The sequence below is a fragment of the Rhinopithecus roxellana genome, chromosome 13 (assembly GCF_007565055.1).
Source record: "Rhinopithecus roxellana isolate Shanxi Qingling chromosome 13, ASM756505v1, whole genome shotgun sequence".
NCBI classification, from domain to species: Eukaryota; Metazoa; Chordata; class Mammalia; order Primates; family Cercopithecidae; genus Rhinopithecus; species Rhinopithecus roxellana.
Genome location: NC_044561.1, coordinates 120,549,303 through 120,567,344, shown reverse-complemented (window position 1 = coordinate 120,567,344; position 18,042 = coordinate 120,549,303). Strand labels below are relative to the sequence as shown.

At 48.1% G+C, this 18,042-nt stretch overlaps 1 protein-coding gene across 3 annotated transcripts in view; it reads right to left on the bottom strand.

The window, feature by feature from the left end:
• Window positions 1–18,042, bottom strand: part of EYA2 (EYA transcriptional coactivator and phosphatase 2) — a 300,584-nt gene that overhangs the window by 15,530 nt on the left and 267,012 nt on the right. For all 3 annotated transcript variants that reach the window (XM_010384164.2, XM_030915788.1, XM_030915789.1), the window contains 2 exons: window positions 4,995–5,053; window positions 1,366–1,526 (listed from right to left, as the gene is read on the bottom strand). In XM_010384164.2, the coding sequence (XP_010382466.1) occupies window positions 1,366–1,526; window positions 4,995–5,053 (220 nt within the window). The remainder of the gene's footprint in view (window positions 1–1,365; window positions 1,527–4,994; window positions 5,054–18,042) is intronic.

The window sequence follows — 18,042 nt, the reverse complement described above, 5'->3', positions numbered from 1 at the left end:
ACCGGGACTCTATTCTTTCTAGGAATGGAGGGGGGCAGCCCTAGAAGCTTTTGGGGCAGACACTATTAGCCACCTACTCAAACCCTGCCCTTATGGGCCAGTGGTTGGTTCCAGGCACTGTGGCAACCAGGAAGACTCCCAGATGTCTCCTGGAGAGGGTGCAGTGTTACCCCCAGTTAAAAGCCTCTGTTCTAGAGAACTCCAGAATTCTCTAGACTACGGCTGAGCCAGCCTCGCCTCCAGTGCCTTCAGACTTCTTGTTTGGGGCAATGAGCAAATGTTCCTAGTACCTGAGGCGAGGGCGGTCTCTCCTTGGCTGCACTTAGAATTACTCAGGGATCTTTATGACTCCTGATGTCCAGGCTGTAGCGATATCAAGACCATCAGAAACGGAAACTCCTTGGGTGGTTCCAGTGAGAGCCAAGTGTGAGAACCCGTGACTTCTAGGGCTTCTTCAACTTTAATGCCTCCACAGTCACCTGGCGGGCTTGTTAAAAATGCAGATTCTGGGCCAGGCAGGTGGTGCACGCCTCTAATCCCAGCTACCTGGGAGGCTGAGGTGGGAGGATCAGTTGAGGCCAGAAGTAATTTGAGACCAGCCTGGGCAGCATAGCAAGACCTTGTCTCAAAAATAAAAAAAAAATTTTTTAGAGCAGATTCTGAGTCAGTTGCCCGGGATGAGGCCTGAGACCTTGCACTTCTCTTTTTTTTTTTTTTTTTTGAGACAGGGTCTCGCTTTGTCGCCCAGGCTGGGGTGCAGTGGTATAATCTTGGGTCACTGCAGACTCTGCCTCCTGGTGACCCTGCACTTCTAACCAGCTCCAGGGGGATGCTGATGTGGTTGGTCTGAGGACAACAATCTGAGCTGCAAAGACTCAAGGTACAGGTCCTCCCTGATTCCAAGGGGGATTCTGGAATTCCAGAATCCAAGCGGGGATTCCAGGGCTGTGAAAACACAGATTCTGGGCCCGAGTTTCAGATTTGCTAGGCCTGAGGTAGGGCCAGAGACTCTGCATTTCCAACATATCCCCAGGTGATGCTGACGCTGCTGCTTGGAGGCTCACCCTGTGAGAGCCTCAGGCTGTGGGTAAGAGAACTCCGCCCCCATGCCCACCCCACACCATTTGTGGCCTGAAAGAACTTGGACCAGATGCAGCCTCCATCCCTCAGCTTTCCCACCCGCAAAGTGAAGGTGACAAAATACCAGTGCTCTATTCCGAAGGGTGTCGTCAGGGTTGCATTAAGTGGGCTGGTACTGATTGTGAACCTCTCTGCCTGGCGCCTGGCACAGCAGGGACACAGAATTGACAGCATCCATCCCGATGAGCTTCCCTTCCTCGGAGGCCCGAGGCTCACGGTACTCACCGCCGACGTTGTTCTTGTAGGTATTGTACATCTCCTTCACCCGCCGGTAGCGGAAGGCCAGCTTCCTCATCCAGTCCACGCCGCCGTGCACGCCAGAGCCCAGGCACAGGTTGGCTCCTGGGGCCGAACTGTGGAAGCCATCAGCGGAGAAGTTGTACGTGCTGCAGAGAGAGGAGGGGAAGGACAGTGTTAGTGCAGGGGGGTGCAGGGCATCTTCACTGGGAGACCGCAGGCTCTGAGGGACCCACAGGTGGGCTTTCAGGTGCCTATGAGCCCCTCGAAATGCACAGGGTGCTGCGAGTGTACACTGGGGGCAGCAGGACTACAGCTTTCATTAGCTTCTCCAAGAAAAGTGGTATCTTTTCCTCTTACCTGATCCACATCCGTTTGCCTTTTTTTTGTTTATTTTTTAATTTTTATTTTTTTGAGACAGGGTCTTGCTCTGTTGCCCAGGTTGGAGTGCAGTGGTGTCATCACAGCTCATTGCAGCCGTAACCTCCCAGCTCAAGGGATCCTCCTACGTCAGCCTTCTGAGGAGCTGGGACCGCAGGCGTGCACTACCACAGTTGACTAACTTATTTTTATGTTTTGGAGAGATGGAGTCTCTCTATGTTGCCTGGGCTGGTCTTGAACTCCTGGGCTCAAGGGATCCTCCTACCTTGGCTTCCCAAAGTACTGGGATTATAGGCATGCACCACCGTGCCTGGCCCCTTGTTTTGACTTTTTAAAAATTATTTTTTATTTTTTTTTTATTTTGAGATGGAGTCTTGCTGTGTTGCCCAGGCTGGAGTGCAAAGGCACGATCTTGGCTCACTGCAACCTCCACCTCCCAGGTTCAAGTGATTCTCCTGCCTCAGCTTCCCCCTCCCAAGTAGCTGGGATTACAGGTGCCCTCCACCACATCCAGATAATTTTTTGTATTTTTAGTAGAGACAGGATTTCACCACGTTGGCCAGGCTGATCTCGCACTCCTGACCTCAAGTGATCCACCTGCCTTGGGCTCCCAAACTGCTGGGATTACAGGTGTGAATCACAGTGCCCAGCCATGGATTTATTCTTGAAAAAGTGAACACTGACCATTAACTCAGATGCTACCATGGGGAGATGTCTAGATGTTAAGAGATGGAGGTCCTTGGGGAGGGCAGGAACCAGTGACCGGGATGGACAGGGGATCTGTTAAGAGCTTGGGTTCCAGAGCCAGGCTGCCCGGATTTGAATCCTGCCTTCCCTGCTGAGCAGTCATGTGAGTTTGGGCCGACTGCTTAATCTCTCTATGCCTCACGTTCCCCAGCTGTAAAATGAAGATGAAGATAAAAGCATCTCTCTCATCTCTCCTAGGGTTACTGTGCACATGCAATGAGTTATCCCATGTAATGCATTTGGAATAGAACATGGCACAAAATGAGGCATCTCTGAAGGTTGGTTCTTGCTGCTAACTGAAAAAGAAAAAAACAAAACAAGAGGAACTTCATGCTTGGGACCTGGGATATAGTAGGCACTCCCTAAATGTTTCTTGAATGAATAAGTGGAGAATTTGGTGTCTCAAGAAGAAAACACCCTTGGGCTGAGAATTCTCAAAGTGAGGTACCAAACAGCTCAGCATGAGACAGGGTTCAGAGGACTATGGCTCTAAATTCCAAGCCAGCTAGCGACACGGGACATTTTATAGAAACAGAACGATGCTGCTCATTGCCTTGAAAGGAAGACTCTTCCCAACAATGACTTCATAGAAAGGACCAATTCACCTTGATCTGGGGTGTATTTATTCCATCAATTGAGAAGTCCTGGTGGGGCTGGAGCACTGCAGAAGGGATTTTCCGAATGGCTGATTAAAATGAAGCCGGCATCTGCCCGCTGATCACTTCCGATTGTGCCGGGCTTTGAAAGGACTTACAGGGCTCAGGAACAGAAACTTGGATATCTGTTTTTGCAATAAGTTGGGAGAGACACCTTGGAAGCAGGTACTAAATAAAGTTACAACAACTGGTCCCATCACCAAAACATTATTTTGTCTAATAATATATCTGATAGCTCAATGTGGTAATTTTGGATGAGCACAGATTAACCATGGTTCCGTTTTTATAAACTTTTCCCAGGGGTAGGCTTGGAACATTCCAGCCCACATTCCTCTGGAAGTTGTCTATCTTTTTTTTTTTTTTTTGAGACGAGTCTCGCTCTGTCCCCCAGGCTGGAGTGCAGTGGCACGATCTCAGCTCACTGCAACCTTTGACTCCTGGGTTCAAGCGATTCTTCTGCCTCAGCCTCCTGAGTAGCTGGGATCACAGGTGCTCGCCACCATGCCTGGCTAACTTTTGTATTTTTAGTAGAGATGGGGTTTCACCATGTTGGCCAGGCTAGTCTCGAACTCCTGACCTCAGGTGATCCGTGTGCCTCGGCCTCCCAAAGTGCTGGGATTACAGGTGTGAGCCACTGTGCCTGGCCTGAAGCTGTCTCATATTGAGCAGTGGGTTACCTGATTCCTGGAAGCCATGTCCTGGGAGTGTTTTCCTTAGAAACCAGACACACCACTTATTCATTTGAGAAGCGTTTTTTAAGTATTGGCTGTATAAATTGTCATGTTAAAAATATATGCATGCTGGTCAGGTGTGGTGGCTCATGACTGTAACCCCAGAACTTTGGGAGGCTGAGGTGGGTAGATCACTTGAGGTTAGGGGTTCGAGACCAGCCTGGCCAACATGGTGAAACCCTGTCTCTACTAAAAATACAAAATAATTAGCTGGGTGTGGTGGTGCACGCCTGTAGTCCCAGCTATTCAGGAGGCTGAGTCAGGAGAATTGCTTGAGCCTGGGAGGTGGAGGTTGCAGTGAGCCAAGATCATGCCACTGCACTCCAGGCTGGGTGACAAGAGGGAAAGTCAGCTTCAAAAAAAAAAAAAAAAAAAAAAAATATATATATATATATATATATATGTGTGTATGTATGCTCATGAATACAATCAAATATTCAGAGGCAGCTGCCTCCTTACAAAGACTGCTGGAGGAGAAGTACATGACACTCTGAGCTTGACTACTGAGAAAAAATTGGTTGTAACATCTCTGGACCCTTGATGGGAGGAGAGAAGCTGAAAGAAAGGGTATTTTCAACATTTTGAGCAGATCTTGGAAGAATATATACCAAACTCTTAATGGTGGTGATTTTGGGAGGTGAGGTCAGGTTAAGTGTTGGATTTTTTTCTGTTATGTATGCATTACCTCAGTAAGCAGGAAAAAAATAGCAATAAATGAGCAGCGTTTAGTGATTTGAGGTGATGAGCAAGAGACTGTAGGGTTGAGGGGTGAGGTTGTGATTTTTTAAACAAATTTTTACTCATTTATTTATTATAGTAGAGATGGGGGTCTCATTATGTTGCTCAGGCTGGTTTTGAACTCCTGAGCTCAAGTGATCCTCCTGCTAAGGCCTCCCAGAGTCCTGGGATTACAAGTGTCAGCCACCACAACCGGCCAGTTGTGATTTTTGAGTTTGAGACGCAAAAGTCCCAGTTCTGGCTGGAGGCAGGCACACCTTGTCCTTATACGCAGCCCTCCTCTCCCACCCCACTGTCTAGTAGAAAGAGAACTTGATAATCAATCGATCAATCAATGGGTATTTTTGACTCCCCAAATTCCCACCTTAAATCTTGGCCATTGTCATCTGATGAGACGTCGTCAACGTGGATCTGGTCACAATCCTATGGAAAATGTGACAAGAAGAGAAAGAGAGAGAGAGAGAGAACGTGCCTGGTTAATCTGATGTAGGCTTTAAGAGCTGGCTTTATAAGCTGAGGGCTGGGATAAGCACTGCATCGGGAATCATCAGGCTCGGGTTCTAGTCTGGGTTTGGCCACTCAAGGTTAGATGCCCTTAGGTTCAATCTCATCCTCTTTTTCTGTTTGGTTTCCTTATAAATGAGCAGGTTGACTGCAAGGAAAGTGACCATACAGTTACTCAGCCAAACAGAGATAGTTTTGCAGTAAAGGGGGCTGGTATTATACTAGGGGGATAGGCGCAAACCAGGACTCCCCTAGGTCCCCAGTTTCCCAGGTATGGCCAGACATACGGTCACCCCAGCCATACGGTGGACCTTCGCTGAAGGTGTTCCCCCTGCTTGAAATGCTCTCCTGCTTTCACCTGCTTAGTGAACCCTGTGCTTTTCAAGTATTAGCTCCTGGAGGGACACCTGCTGTGCCCCATGCTCTGCGATCATCATTTACCGAGCACTTACTATGTGCCAGGCACTATCCCCCGGGCTTGCCAGTCAACAAACTCCAATGCCGTGCTGTTTCCCGTTCAGTTTCCTTGGGGAAATACCTCTCTCTGCGGGACAAGACCATGGGGTGGAGGCCAGGCGTGGTGGCTCACGCCTGTAATCCCAGCACTTTGGGAGGCTGAGGCAGGTGGATTGTTTGAGGTCGGGAGTTTGAGACCAGCCTGGCCAACATGATGAAACCCTGTCTCTATTAAGATACAAAAATTAGCTGGGTGAGGTGGCAGTGCCTGTAATCCCAGTTACTCAGGAGGTTGAGGCAGGAGAATTGCTTGAATTCAGGAGGCGGAGGTTGTAGTGAGCTGAGATCGCGCCAGTGTGCTCCAGCCTCGGTGACAGAGCGAGACTCTGTCTAAAAAACAAACAAACAAACAAAAAAAAAAAACGGCGTGGGGACAACGAAATGGGGCCCATGACCCAGGCCCAACCAATCAGAGGGACCCAAGGTCCCCTTGGCCACAGTGATTGCTTCAAGGATGAACATGTAGTCTAAGGTGGGCCAATGGGAACCAGCCCGGGGATGTTGGCTGGGACTTTTGGAAGAGGTGCTGTCTCTTCCCTGGGGCTGCTGAATGGTGGATTAAGCCTGGAGCTGCGGAGGAAAGCAGGGCTGAGAGCTGGAGAGGGGGATGCCATGACCACGTGATCTGATCCCCTGGATCCAGTCCGGACTGAAGCTGAGCCATCCCTGACTGTACTGGGCTGAATAACGAACCCCCAAGGATGCACACATTCTTATCTCGGAACCTGCAAATCTGTTACTTTACATGGCAATCAGGACTTCAGTTCAGTTAGGGATCTTGAAGTGGGAAGTTTTTCCTTGGCTGTTGGGGTGGGCCCTAAATGGAATCACATGGGTCCCTGTAAGGGAAGGAGTGATCTGATGACAGAAAGGAGAGGGTGACTGGAGTGATGCACTTTGAAGATGGAAGAGGCCACGGTCGATATACACAAGTAGCCACTGGAAGAAAAACTAAAACAAACAAAAAACCAAAGGGCCGGGCGCGGCGGCTCACACTTGTAATCCCAGCACTTTGGGAGGCTGAGGCAGGTGGATCACTTGAGGCCAGGAGTTCGAGACCAGCCTGGCCAACATGGAGAAACCCTGCCTCTACTAAAAATACAAAAAATTAGCTGGGCATGGTGGCGCACATCTGTGGTCCCAGCTACTTGGGCGGCTGAGGCATGAGAACTGCTTGAACCTGGGAGGCAGGAGGCTGCAGTGAGCTGAGATCATACCACCGCACTCCAGCTTGGGCGACAGAGCGAGACTCTGTCTCAAAAAGAAAAGAAAAAAAGAAAGTAAAAAAGCCGCTTCTCCTCTCAGAGCCTCCAGAAGGAACCCCAGTGACACTGATAAGGACTCCTGACCTCCAGAACTGTAAGAGGACACAGGTGTGTTGTTTGAAGCCAGTAAGTGGTGGAAATTTGTTACAGCAGCCCTGAGGAACAAATACACCAACTTTTCTTTCTTCTTCTTCTTTTTAGGTCCATTTATTTATTTATTTATTAAATTATACTTTAAGTTCTAGGGTACATGTGCATAACGTGCAGGTTTGTTATATATGTACACTTGTGCCATGTTGGTGTGCTGCACCCATCAACTCGTCAGCACCCATCAACTCGTCATTTATATCAGGTATAACTCCCAATGCCATCCCTCCCCACTCCCCCTCCCCATAATAGGCCCGGTGTGTGATGTTCCCCTTCCTGATCAACTTTTCAGATTAATTGAATGCAGCTGGGTTTCTGGCACTTTGCAGCCAAGAGTCATGAGGGATCCCACGTCCCATGTGGAGCCTACATGATGCACAACTACCAGCTCCGCCTGCATCATGAAGTGCACTCATGATATGCTGATGGGGCAAACATATCATGAGTGCCCTTCATGATGCTGGCAGAGTGATATGATGATATGTTGATGGGGTAAAAAGTGTGCGGGGGTACCAGCCCCTGCAGTACTGGTTCAGGGTGCAGGCTCTGGAATCTGACCACCTGGGCCTGGATCCAACCACTTCCCAGTGTGTGACCTTGAGCGAGGGGCATGACCCTCGTGAACCCCTGAGGCCTGACTGATAAATGGACCTGATAACTGAACCCCCTTCCAGATGAGGTGAGGAGAAGTGAGATGCTGCATGAGAGCACTGAGAACAGTATCAGGTGCACAGTGGGCGCTGCACACGTTAGTTTCTACCACTGTGTTAAGATCTTACACATTTTCCCACATTTTAGTTGTAAGGTGATTTCTGGAGGCAGCTGCCTCCTTACAAAGGCTGCTGGAGGAAGAGAAGCACATGGGACTCTGAGCTTGACTACTGAGAAAAAATTGGTTGCAACATCTCTGGACCCTTGATGTGAGTAGAGAAGTTGGAAGAAAGGGTATTTTCAACATTTTGAACAGATCTCTTTTTAGACAATTGGACAAGCAAAAAGCTTTTTTTTTTTTTTTTTTTTTTTTTTTTTTTTTTTTTTTTGAGACAGAGTCTCGCTCTGTCACCCAGGCTGGAGTGCAGTGGCACAATCTCAGCTCACTGCCACCACCTCCTGGGTTTAGGTGATTCTCAAGCCTCAGCCTCTCGAGTAGCTGGGACTACAGGTGTGTGCCACCATGCCTAGCTAATTTAGGAGGGATGAGGTTTTGCTATGTTGGCCAGGCTGGTTTCAAACGCCTGGCCTCAAGAGATCCTCTAGTCTCGGCCTACCAAAGTGCTAAGATTGCAGGTGCGCCTGGCCAAAAGCCTTGAATTTATCTTTGAGAATATAAGCTTTGCAGGGGGATGGTGGGAAACCCCTGCCTCATTCATTTTTTTTCTTTCTTTAAAAAATAGAGATGTTGCCCAGGCTGGTCTTGAACTTCTGGGCTCAAGTGATCCCCCTGCTGTGGCCTCCCAAAGTGCTAGGATTATAGGCCTCCTCATTAATTTTTTAAAGATACATAAGGTAGTCTTGTTGTTACGGTGATGTTTAGGGAGGCAAGGGAGGGGTCAATGGCATCTGGGGCAGCCCTGGTTGCCTTGTGGGGAGCTGGCCTGGAATCTGAGAGAGGGGTTGACAAGAGGGTAGTGTGGCTGCTGGTCCCTCTTTGGCCCCTCGAATGGGTTTCAGATTAGAAAGGGTTTTGCTGGAAGGTGAGGCTTGTTTCCAGAGTCCTTGACACACATGGGCCCAGGCACAGCAACTCTGTGGCAGATGACAAAGTGTGACTGCCATTCTCACCTCTGCATAGGACCCTGCATCTCTGTGGCCCACAGGCAGCACCCTGGGTTTGGACAGTGGTGTGCTCTTAAGGCCTGGAGACCAATGGCAGCAGGGAAGTTCCCCCCAGGTGGCTTCCTAGGGGTCAGCTCTGGGCAAATGGGAATAAGCAGATGGCCAAGAACACGGTGGATGCTGAAGGGTGACCCTGAATGAGAAACTCTTTGGGAAGTGGGGGACTGGAAGGACACTGAGTGACCACTCTTGGGCCAGCAGACATCTGGTTACACCTAAGCTTTTACTGCTCATTATTTTGTATTTCCTTTCTTTCTATTTACCCAGGACTCTGATCAATGCTTGGTGGTCTCAGGTATAATTTATCCACTCTCCCCAAGAAGGAGTGATCTTTTCTGCAGTAGTCAAGCATGATGATACTCTCTACATTGAAAGAATCTTGAGCCATGTTTTCTAATATGGTAGCAATTAGCTGCCTGTAGCTATTTACGGTTACATTGAAATTCAGTAAAGTTAAATAACATTAAAGATTCAGTTCTTTAGTCCTATTTCAAGTGCTCAAGACCTACATGTAGCCAGTGGTTACTGTATGAATGGTGCAGATATTTTATCATTGCAGAAATCTCTATCGGTCAGTGCTGCTCTAGATGGGTGAGGGAGCCAGACTGGCAGCTTCTCTACTGTGTTGGTAAGTTCAGTTAGGGAAGAGCCTGCAAACTGGCCTGGAGACATATCTACTTAGCCCATCGCATGCTTAAATTTTTTTGAAGCAATGGGCAATACGTAAACTTGGGGGATATCGTCTCTCTTTTCTCTCTGCCTCCTCTTCCCTTTCTCTTCTTGTTCTTGCTCTCTCTCCAGATTTTCAGCTACCTCCTTCAGCCAGGGCATCCATTTACAGTTTCCCACCATCTCTACTGGGCTTGCTTCAGTTTACCTTACCTGGATCCTTGGCCCCTGTAGGCATGTGAGTCTGAGACCTCTGACCCATGGCCATATAAAGGATGGCCTAGGACAAGCAATCCTCACATGTTAAGGAAAATGGGATTTTAAAGGCAACCGCTGACTTTAGAGACCCAGGCGCAGAGGAAACAAAATGAACAGGTATCCCCCAGTTCACTGCTTTGCCTGAAATTGGAAAAACACCCCGTCCGCCCCCCAGGCCTTCCCTTAAGCTCTGGAGCCACTCCTGGGGTCACCCGGGCTCAGGCCCCTGGGCAGGGTTCCATGCGCTTTCTTTGATGTCAGGGGAAAGGCATTTGGGGAGGCTCTGTTTTTCTCATTTGGAAGGGGATCGTTGGGGGCGCTAAAGTGTGACAACAGTAGCGATCACATTTCGGTCTTAATAAAATACCGTGACGCTCAGCTAGACGCTACCTCATACTCCACCAGCTGACCTGGATCGAGTTACCCCTTGAGCCAGCTTGGAGGGGAGCTGGACTGTGCAGAGGCCATGAGGATGGGGGAGCCTCCAGGGAAGAGAATCCCACAACCCTCAGTGCTGCCATCCCTCTCCTAGGTATGAGGGTGGGGGGACTGTAAGTCAGAGGGGAGACTTGTCCACACGAACTGCAGGGTGCTTCTGGTCTCTTCCAGGTCAAAGTGTGAGTATCTTATAGGGGTCTGAATGGGATCTGCTGGCAGAGACGGTGGAAGGGTTCCCATAGCATTGACACAGGTGAGGTGCAGTGGGGCTGAGGACTGGGCTCTGATGCAATCCCTGTCTCGAGGGATTTTTATTTTCTGACCCAGAGTAACACCTGCAAAAAGCCTTGTATAAAAATGTCCATCATCCTGGTGAGAAACTGGAAAACACCTAAACTTCCCTTGATGAGGATGTAGCTAAAGAAAATGTGGTATATCCATTCAGTGGAATCCTACCCAGCAGTGCAGATGGAGGTGGATTTTGTTTTTTTGAGACAGAATTTCGCTCTTGTTGCCCAGGCTGGAGTGCAATGGCACAATCTCGGCTCACTGCAACCTCCACCTCCCAGGTTCAAGCAATTCTCCTGCTTCAGCCTCCCGAGTAGCTGGGACTACAGGCATGCACCACCATGTCCGGCTAATTTTGTATTTTTAGTAGAGACGGGGTTTCTCCACATTGGTCAGGCTGGTTTTGAACTCCCGACCTCAGGTGATCCACCTACCTTGGCCTCCCAAAGTGCAGGGATTACAGGTGTGAGCCACTGCCCTGGCCAAGGAGGTGACTTTTTATGCTGGCACATGGAAATGGTTCCAAGACATCCTAGAGTGTGAAAAACGCAGGCTAAAGAATCATACATCCAGCCAGGTGCGGTGGCTCACATCTGGAATCCCAGCACTTTGGGAGGCTGAGGCGGGCAGATAACTTGAGGTCAGGAGTTGGAGACCAGCCTGGCCAACACAGTGAAACCCTGTCTCTATTAAAAATACAAAAAGTTAGCCGGGCATGGTGGCATACACCTGTAATCCCAGCTACTTGGGAGGCTGAGACAGGAGGATCGCTCGAGCCCAGGAGGTGGAGGTTACAGTGAGCCGAGATTGCACCACTGCACTCCAGCCTGGGTAACAGAGCAAGACTCTGTTTAAAAAAAAAAAAAAGAGTGATACACCCAGTATGATGCCATGTATATATTTATAAAATCCCATTAAAATGTGAGATTTTTATACGGAGTTAGGAGAGTATATAACTAGAAAAAGAAAGATCTGGAAACCCATACATCTGGCTGGAAGCAGCAGTTTCATATGGGAAGTCACTGGGATTGGGCTGGTGGTTAAAGGAGGTTTCAGCTTATTGAAATACTTTCATTAAAAAAAAATGAGGGCCAGGCGTGGTGGCTCATGCCTGTAATCCTAGCACTTTGGGAGGCCAAGGAGGGTGGATCTCCTGAGCCCAAGAGTTTGAGACCAGCCTGGACAACATGGTGAGACTCTGTTTCTACCAAAAATACAAAAATTAGCCAGGTGTGGTGACATGTACCTGTAGTGGTAGCTACTTGGGAGGCTGAGGTGGGAGGATCACCTGAGCCTGGGGACGTCGAGGCTGGAGTGAGTTGTGATCACACCGCTGCACTCCAGCCTGGGTGACAGGGTGAGGCTGTGTCACAAAAAAAAAAAAAAAAAAAAAAAAAAAAAAAGGATAATGTGTGTATGTATTGCTTTTGAAAAATAATCACAAATATCTCACTGAGATAGAGACAAAAATCTCTATCATTGGACAGAAACGAGTATTGGACTAGGGATAGAAACCAGTATTTATTTAAAGTTTTCAATGTGCCAGGGACTATGGCCAGCACTTTCTATATATGTAGCGGGAAACTAGGAGAAAATGAGGCAGAGAGGAGTGTGGGAACATGCCTGTTACGGGTTGAACTGTGTCCCCGACAAGATGTTGAATGTGACCTTATTTGGAAATAGCATCTTTGCAGATGCTCACATTAAGATGAGGACCTTCGAGTGGACCTTCATCCAATATGTCTGTGTCCTTATAAAGGGGGTATTTGGACACAGAGACAGACAGAGGAAGAATGCCAGGTGATGATGAGGACAGACTGGGTGACACGTTCTCTATGAGTCAGAGGACGTCTGAGACCACCAGGAGTTAGGAGAGAGGCAAGGAACAGATTCTCCCTCGCAGGCCTCAGAAGGAACCAACCTTGATCTTGGACTTCTCGTCTCATGAACTGTGGGACGGTAAGTTTCTCTTGTTTAAGGCATCCAGTCTGTGGGACTTCGTAATGGCAGCCGAGGCAAACTCAGATGTGTCCAAGGCGAGGGGGAGAGGAGCCAGCACCTGGACCCATCTGCTTTCAGAGCCTGTGCTCAAGATCTGTCTATCCCAAAACTATAAAAACACCTACTATGGACCCAGCACCGCATCACACAATGATGGGTCAAGAGAAGGGAAGCTTCTTTCTTCTCCAAGAAAACATCCAGTGTCGGGGGATGGGAGAGGAGGCCCTGGGGACCCTGGGATGGGGAACCACGGTGACTTCCGTGGAGGCTTCAGCAGTGGCATCCGGGGCCGGGGTCATAGCCATGGACAGGGCCTGGGCCAAAGCTGAGGAGCTCGCGGAGGCAAGACCAAGGACAAGGAGTGGACGCCCATCCCCAGGCTGGGCCGCCTGGTCAAGGACATGAAGATCAAGTTCCTGGAGGAGATCTCTCTCTTCTTCCTGGCCATCAAAGAGTTTGAGATCATTGGCTTTTTCCTGGGGGCCTCGCTCAAGGATGAGGTTTTGAAAATCTGCAAAAGCAGACCCACGCCGGCCAGCGCACCAGGTTCAAGGGATTTATTGCCACTGGTGACAACTACAATAGCATGTTGTTCTGGATGTTAAGTGCTCCAAGGAGGTGGCCACTGCCATCCACGGGCCATCATCCTGGCCTAGCTCTCCACTGTCCCCATGCGCAGAGGCTACTGGGGGAGCAAGATCAGCAAGCCCCACACCATCCCCTGTAAGGTGACAGGCCGCTGTGGCTCTGTGCTGGTGTGCTTTATCCCCGCACCCAGGGGCACTGGCATGGTCTCGGCCCCCATGCCCAAGAAGCTGCTGCTGATGGCTGCTATCTATGACCGCTATGCCTCAGCCAGGGGCTGCACTGCCACCCTGGGAAACTTCGCCAAGGCCACCTTTGACGCTGTCTCTAAGACCTACAGCTACCTGACCCCAACCTCTGGAAGGAGACTGTATTCACCAAGTCTCCCTAGAATTCAGGAATTCAGGTCAGGAATTCACTGACCACCTTGTCAAGATCTCACCAGAGTCTCTGCAGAGGACCCACACTCCAGCTGTGGCTATAATATAGGGTTTTTATACAAGAAAAATAAAGTGAATTAAGCTTGAAAAAAAAAAAAAAAGAGGGGAGGCTTCAAGGATGAAATTTGGCTCTTGCCCTCACAGTGCTATCATGCCACTGGAAAAGACAAGGCAAAGAGGCATGAAATACCAAATTGCTGATTCAAGATGCATACACACTGATCATCTTCTATGTGTCCAACACTGGCCTGGGCACTGCATGTGTCTTGGAGTTATTCCCGTCTCCTCTCTCTGACATCCTGCCACCCATCCATCACCAAATCCTGTTGGCTTTCCCTTTGACATATACCCACAATATGACCATTCTCACCTCCTCCACTGGTCCAAACCACCATCATCTCCCACCTAGATCAGAGGTTAGTAAGCTAAAACCAGGGGCCAATCTGGCCCGTTGCCTGTTTGTGTAAATAAAGTTTTATTAGAACACATCTATGTTCATGCATTTACATCCTGTCTGCTGCCGCTTTTGTGCTACTGCAGAAGATCTGAGTAGCTGAGACAGGTCCAGTATGATGTGCAAAGCCAAAAATATTTACTATCTGGCCCTTTACAGAAGTTTGTTGACCCCTGGCGTAGGCTACTACAGTCACCTCCTCACTCTTCCTGCTCCTATCCTTATCTACCCCCTATCCTCCCAGCCCTAGTCTCCATCCAGCAGCCAGAGGCATCCTGTTCAACCGTAAGTCGGATCATGTCCCACTCCTGCTCAAATCCCCACAATGGGTCCCACCTCCCTCCAACTAAAAGCACAGTCCTCATAATGGACCCTGGCTCCATGTGGTCTGCCCACTCTCAGGTTCATCGCCTCCCTGATCTCATCTCCTACCCTCTCCTTACTACACTGCCCATACAGTGGCCTCCTGCAGCTCACTGCAGCCTCCGCCTCCCTGGTCAGTGATTCTCCTGCCTCAGCCTCCCGAGTAGCTGGGGTTACAGGCATGCACCACCACGCCTGGCTAATTTTTGTATTTTTAGTAGAGACAGGGTCTCACCATGTTGGCCAGGCTGGTCTTCAACTCCTGACCACAAGTGATCCGCCCACCTCGGCCTCCCAAAGTGCTGGGATTCCAGGCATGAGCCACCGTGGCCGGCCTGGAATAGTTTTAGATTTACAGAAAAGTTGCAAAGATAGTGCAGAGAGTTCTCATACACCCCACACCCACTTTCTCCTTTTGTTAACATCTTACTTTAGTATGTGCATTTGTCAAAACTAATAAGCAGATAGTGCTAACTACTGTCAATTACTTATTCAGATTTTTAAGGCCTTCTCACTACTGTTCTTTTACTGTTCCAGGATCCGAAGGTGGATACCACATGACGCTTAGTCGTCCTGTCTTCTTAGGCTTCTCTGAGCTGTGCCAGTTTCTCAGGCTTTCCTTGCTTTTGAGGACAGTGTAAAGGAGAACTGGTCAGGTATTTTGTAAAATGTTTGTCCACTGGGATTTTTCCGATTTTTTTTCACGATTACACTGGGTTCCTGGGTTTTGGGAAGGTCTCACAGACGTAGAGTGCCATTCTCTTCACATCACATCAAGGGTCAATATTATCAACATGACTAATCACTGTTGATGTTGACCTTGATCACCTGGCTCAGGTGGTCTTCATCAGGGTTCTCCACTCCGAAGTTACTATTCCCCCCATCTATATTGTACTCTTTGGAAAGAAGTCACTATATGTGGCTCACACTATGGGTGTAGTATCTACAAAAGTTACCTGGAATTTTTCTGCATGGGAGATTTGTCTACTCTCTCCACTTATTTATTTATGCAATCATTTATCTACATCAGTATAGACTCATACACACTTATTTTATACTTTGGGTTAGAATCTGATATTACATTATTTGTTTTATTATTCCAGCTTTTATTTTATTTCGCTCTTCATTTTATTGTTCCAGATTTGGCCATTGGGATCCGATATTACATTATTTATTTTATTACTCCAGCTTTTATTTTATTTCGTTGTTCTTTTTATTTTATTTTTCTGGATTTGGCCATTGGGAACTCTTTCAATTGGATCCTGTGTTCCTCTGGCATAACTCATCACTTTGGGTTTTTCTGAGCAATTCCTTACTTTATGGTGCTAAAAGATGCTCCAGGATAATCATATAGTTCTTGGCCCAGCCCTAGAATCAGCCATGTCTCCATGGAGCTCTGGTTCCCTTTTCTTGCAGTATGGTATTAGAAACTATTATCTGAGTATCCTCATTGCTACAAAGATGTCATTGCTTCTGGGCTCAGGTAACACAGCAAGGTCTTCAGTTTCCTTTTTTCTTTTTTTTTTGAGATAGAGTTTCACTCTTGTCGCCCAGGCTGGAATGCAGTGGGGTGATCTCGGCTCACTGCAACTTCTGTCTCCCAGGTTCAAGCGATTCTCCTGCCTCAGTCTCCCAAGTAGCTGGCATTACAGGTGCCTGCCACCACACCTGCCTAATTTTTTGTATTTTTAGTACAGATGGGGTTTCATCATGTTGGCCAGGCTGGTCTCAAACTCCTGACCTCAGGTAATCCGCCCACCTGGACCTTCCAAAGTGCTGGGATTATGGTGTGAGCCACCACATCCAGTCAGTCTTCACTGTTGTTTTTTTTTTTAATTACAAAATATGACTATTCCATCTGCTTGCAGGTGCATTATGAGGCAAGAGGCAGGTGCCAAATAAATGATACAAATTATAGTCCAGACCCCTCTTTTCACCAGTGTGGAAACTACAGCTCAGACAGAATCTGCAGAAAATTTCTGTAAAGAGTCACAGGGCATGGGGCCGGGCGCGGTGGCTCACGCCTGTAATCCCAGCATTTTGGGAGGCTGAGGTGGTGGATCATGAAGTCAGAAGATCGAGACCATCCTGGGTAAAAAGGTGAAACCCCATCTCTACTAAAAATACAAAAAATGAGCTGGGCATGGTGGTGGGTACCTGTAGTCCCACCTACTCGGGAGGCTGAGGCAGGAGAATGGCGTGAACCCGGGAGGTGGAGCTTGCAGTGAGCTGACATTGCGCCACTGCACTCCAACCTGGGAGACGGAGCGAGACTCCGTCTCAAAAAAAAAAAAAAAAGTCACAGGGCATAGATGAAGGTATCTGCTGGGATTGCAGGGGCCTTCCAACTTCAGCAGCGATGAATTTGTCCATTTGGCACATGCTCTATAACTCCAGTGTCAGCTTTAGGGTGATGTTAGTCTTATAAAACGCGTGGGAGAGCATCCCATCTTTTTCTTTTTTCTGTAGTTTGTGCTGGATGAGATTTATCCTTTCCTTGAAGGTTTGTTGGAACTCTTGTTTAAAACCAGCAGGACCTGGTGCCTTTTTTTGGGGGGGGGGGCACCAAAAACACACTTCCTCTTTAATGATTTAACAAATTTTCATGATCTTTGGTTTGTTTTATTTATTTTTTATTTCCACTTGGGCTAATTTCAGTAATTTGTGCCTTCTTGAAAAGCGTCAATCTCACCTAGATTTTCAAATTCATTGGTCAAACAGCATACCTGGCATTCTTGTAATTAAAAGAAACGACCTCCCCTGAATTTTAGTAAGTCCACCCTTTCATTCTGGATGTTGTTTATTGATCTCTCTCTCTCTTTTCCCCTTTGATTAAGTTTGCTAAAGCCTTATTTTAATGGTCTTTCCAATTATTCTTATGAATTTTACTGTTTTTCTAACAAATGTCATTTAGGACTGTAAATGCCTATCTGGGCCACCCTTCTGCATCCCACAGGTATGATATTTAGTAGTATTTTTGTTTTTTTTTTTGAGATGGAGTCTTGCTCTGTCATCCAGGCTGGAGTGCAGTTGTGCAATCTCAGCTCACTGCAACCTCCGCCTCCTGGGTTCAAGCGATTGTTCTGCCGCAGCTTCCTGAGTAGCTGGGACTACAGCGTGCACCACCACGCCTGGCTAATTTTTGTATTTTTAGTAGAGATGAGGTTTCACCACCTTGGCCAGTCTGGTCTCAAACTCCTGATCTCAAGTGATCTGGCCGCCTCAGCCTCCCGAAGTGCTGGGATTACAGGTGTGAGCCACCATCCCCAGCCGATACTTAGTATTATTGTTGCACATTGCTGATCAGTAAACTCAGTGACAAATACTTATCAAAACCTGTTCTGATTAAGCTGGTGATGGCTGGGGTTTCTCAAACTCTCCTGCTGTGGTTTGATCCCATTACTTTTTGTCCTTGGCTGCTTGGAGACATGAATGCGGAAATCGTTGACAAATTTGCGTTAGAAAAATGACTCTCATCAGGGCCCGGATGAACTCCCTGGCTGCTCCTTCTCCTCTGAGGCAGGTATATTTTTTAAGTGAGACTGCTTAATGCTGCCTCCAGACTAGCCAGAGAGGAGTCTACTCCCTGGGAGGGAAACCTTGGCCACATCTCTTGTGCTATCTAAGTGTTTAACTTATCTTAAGAGC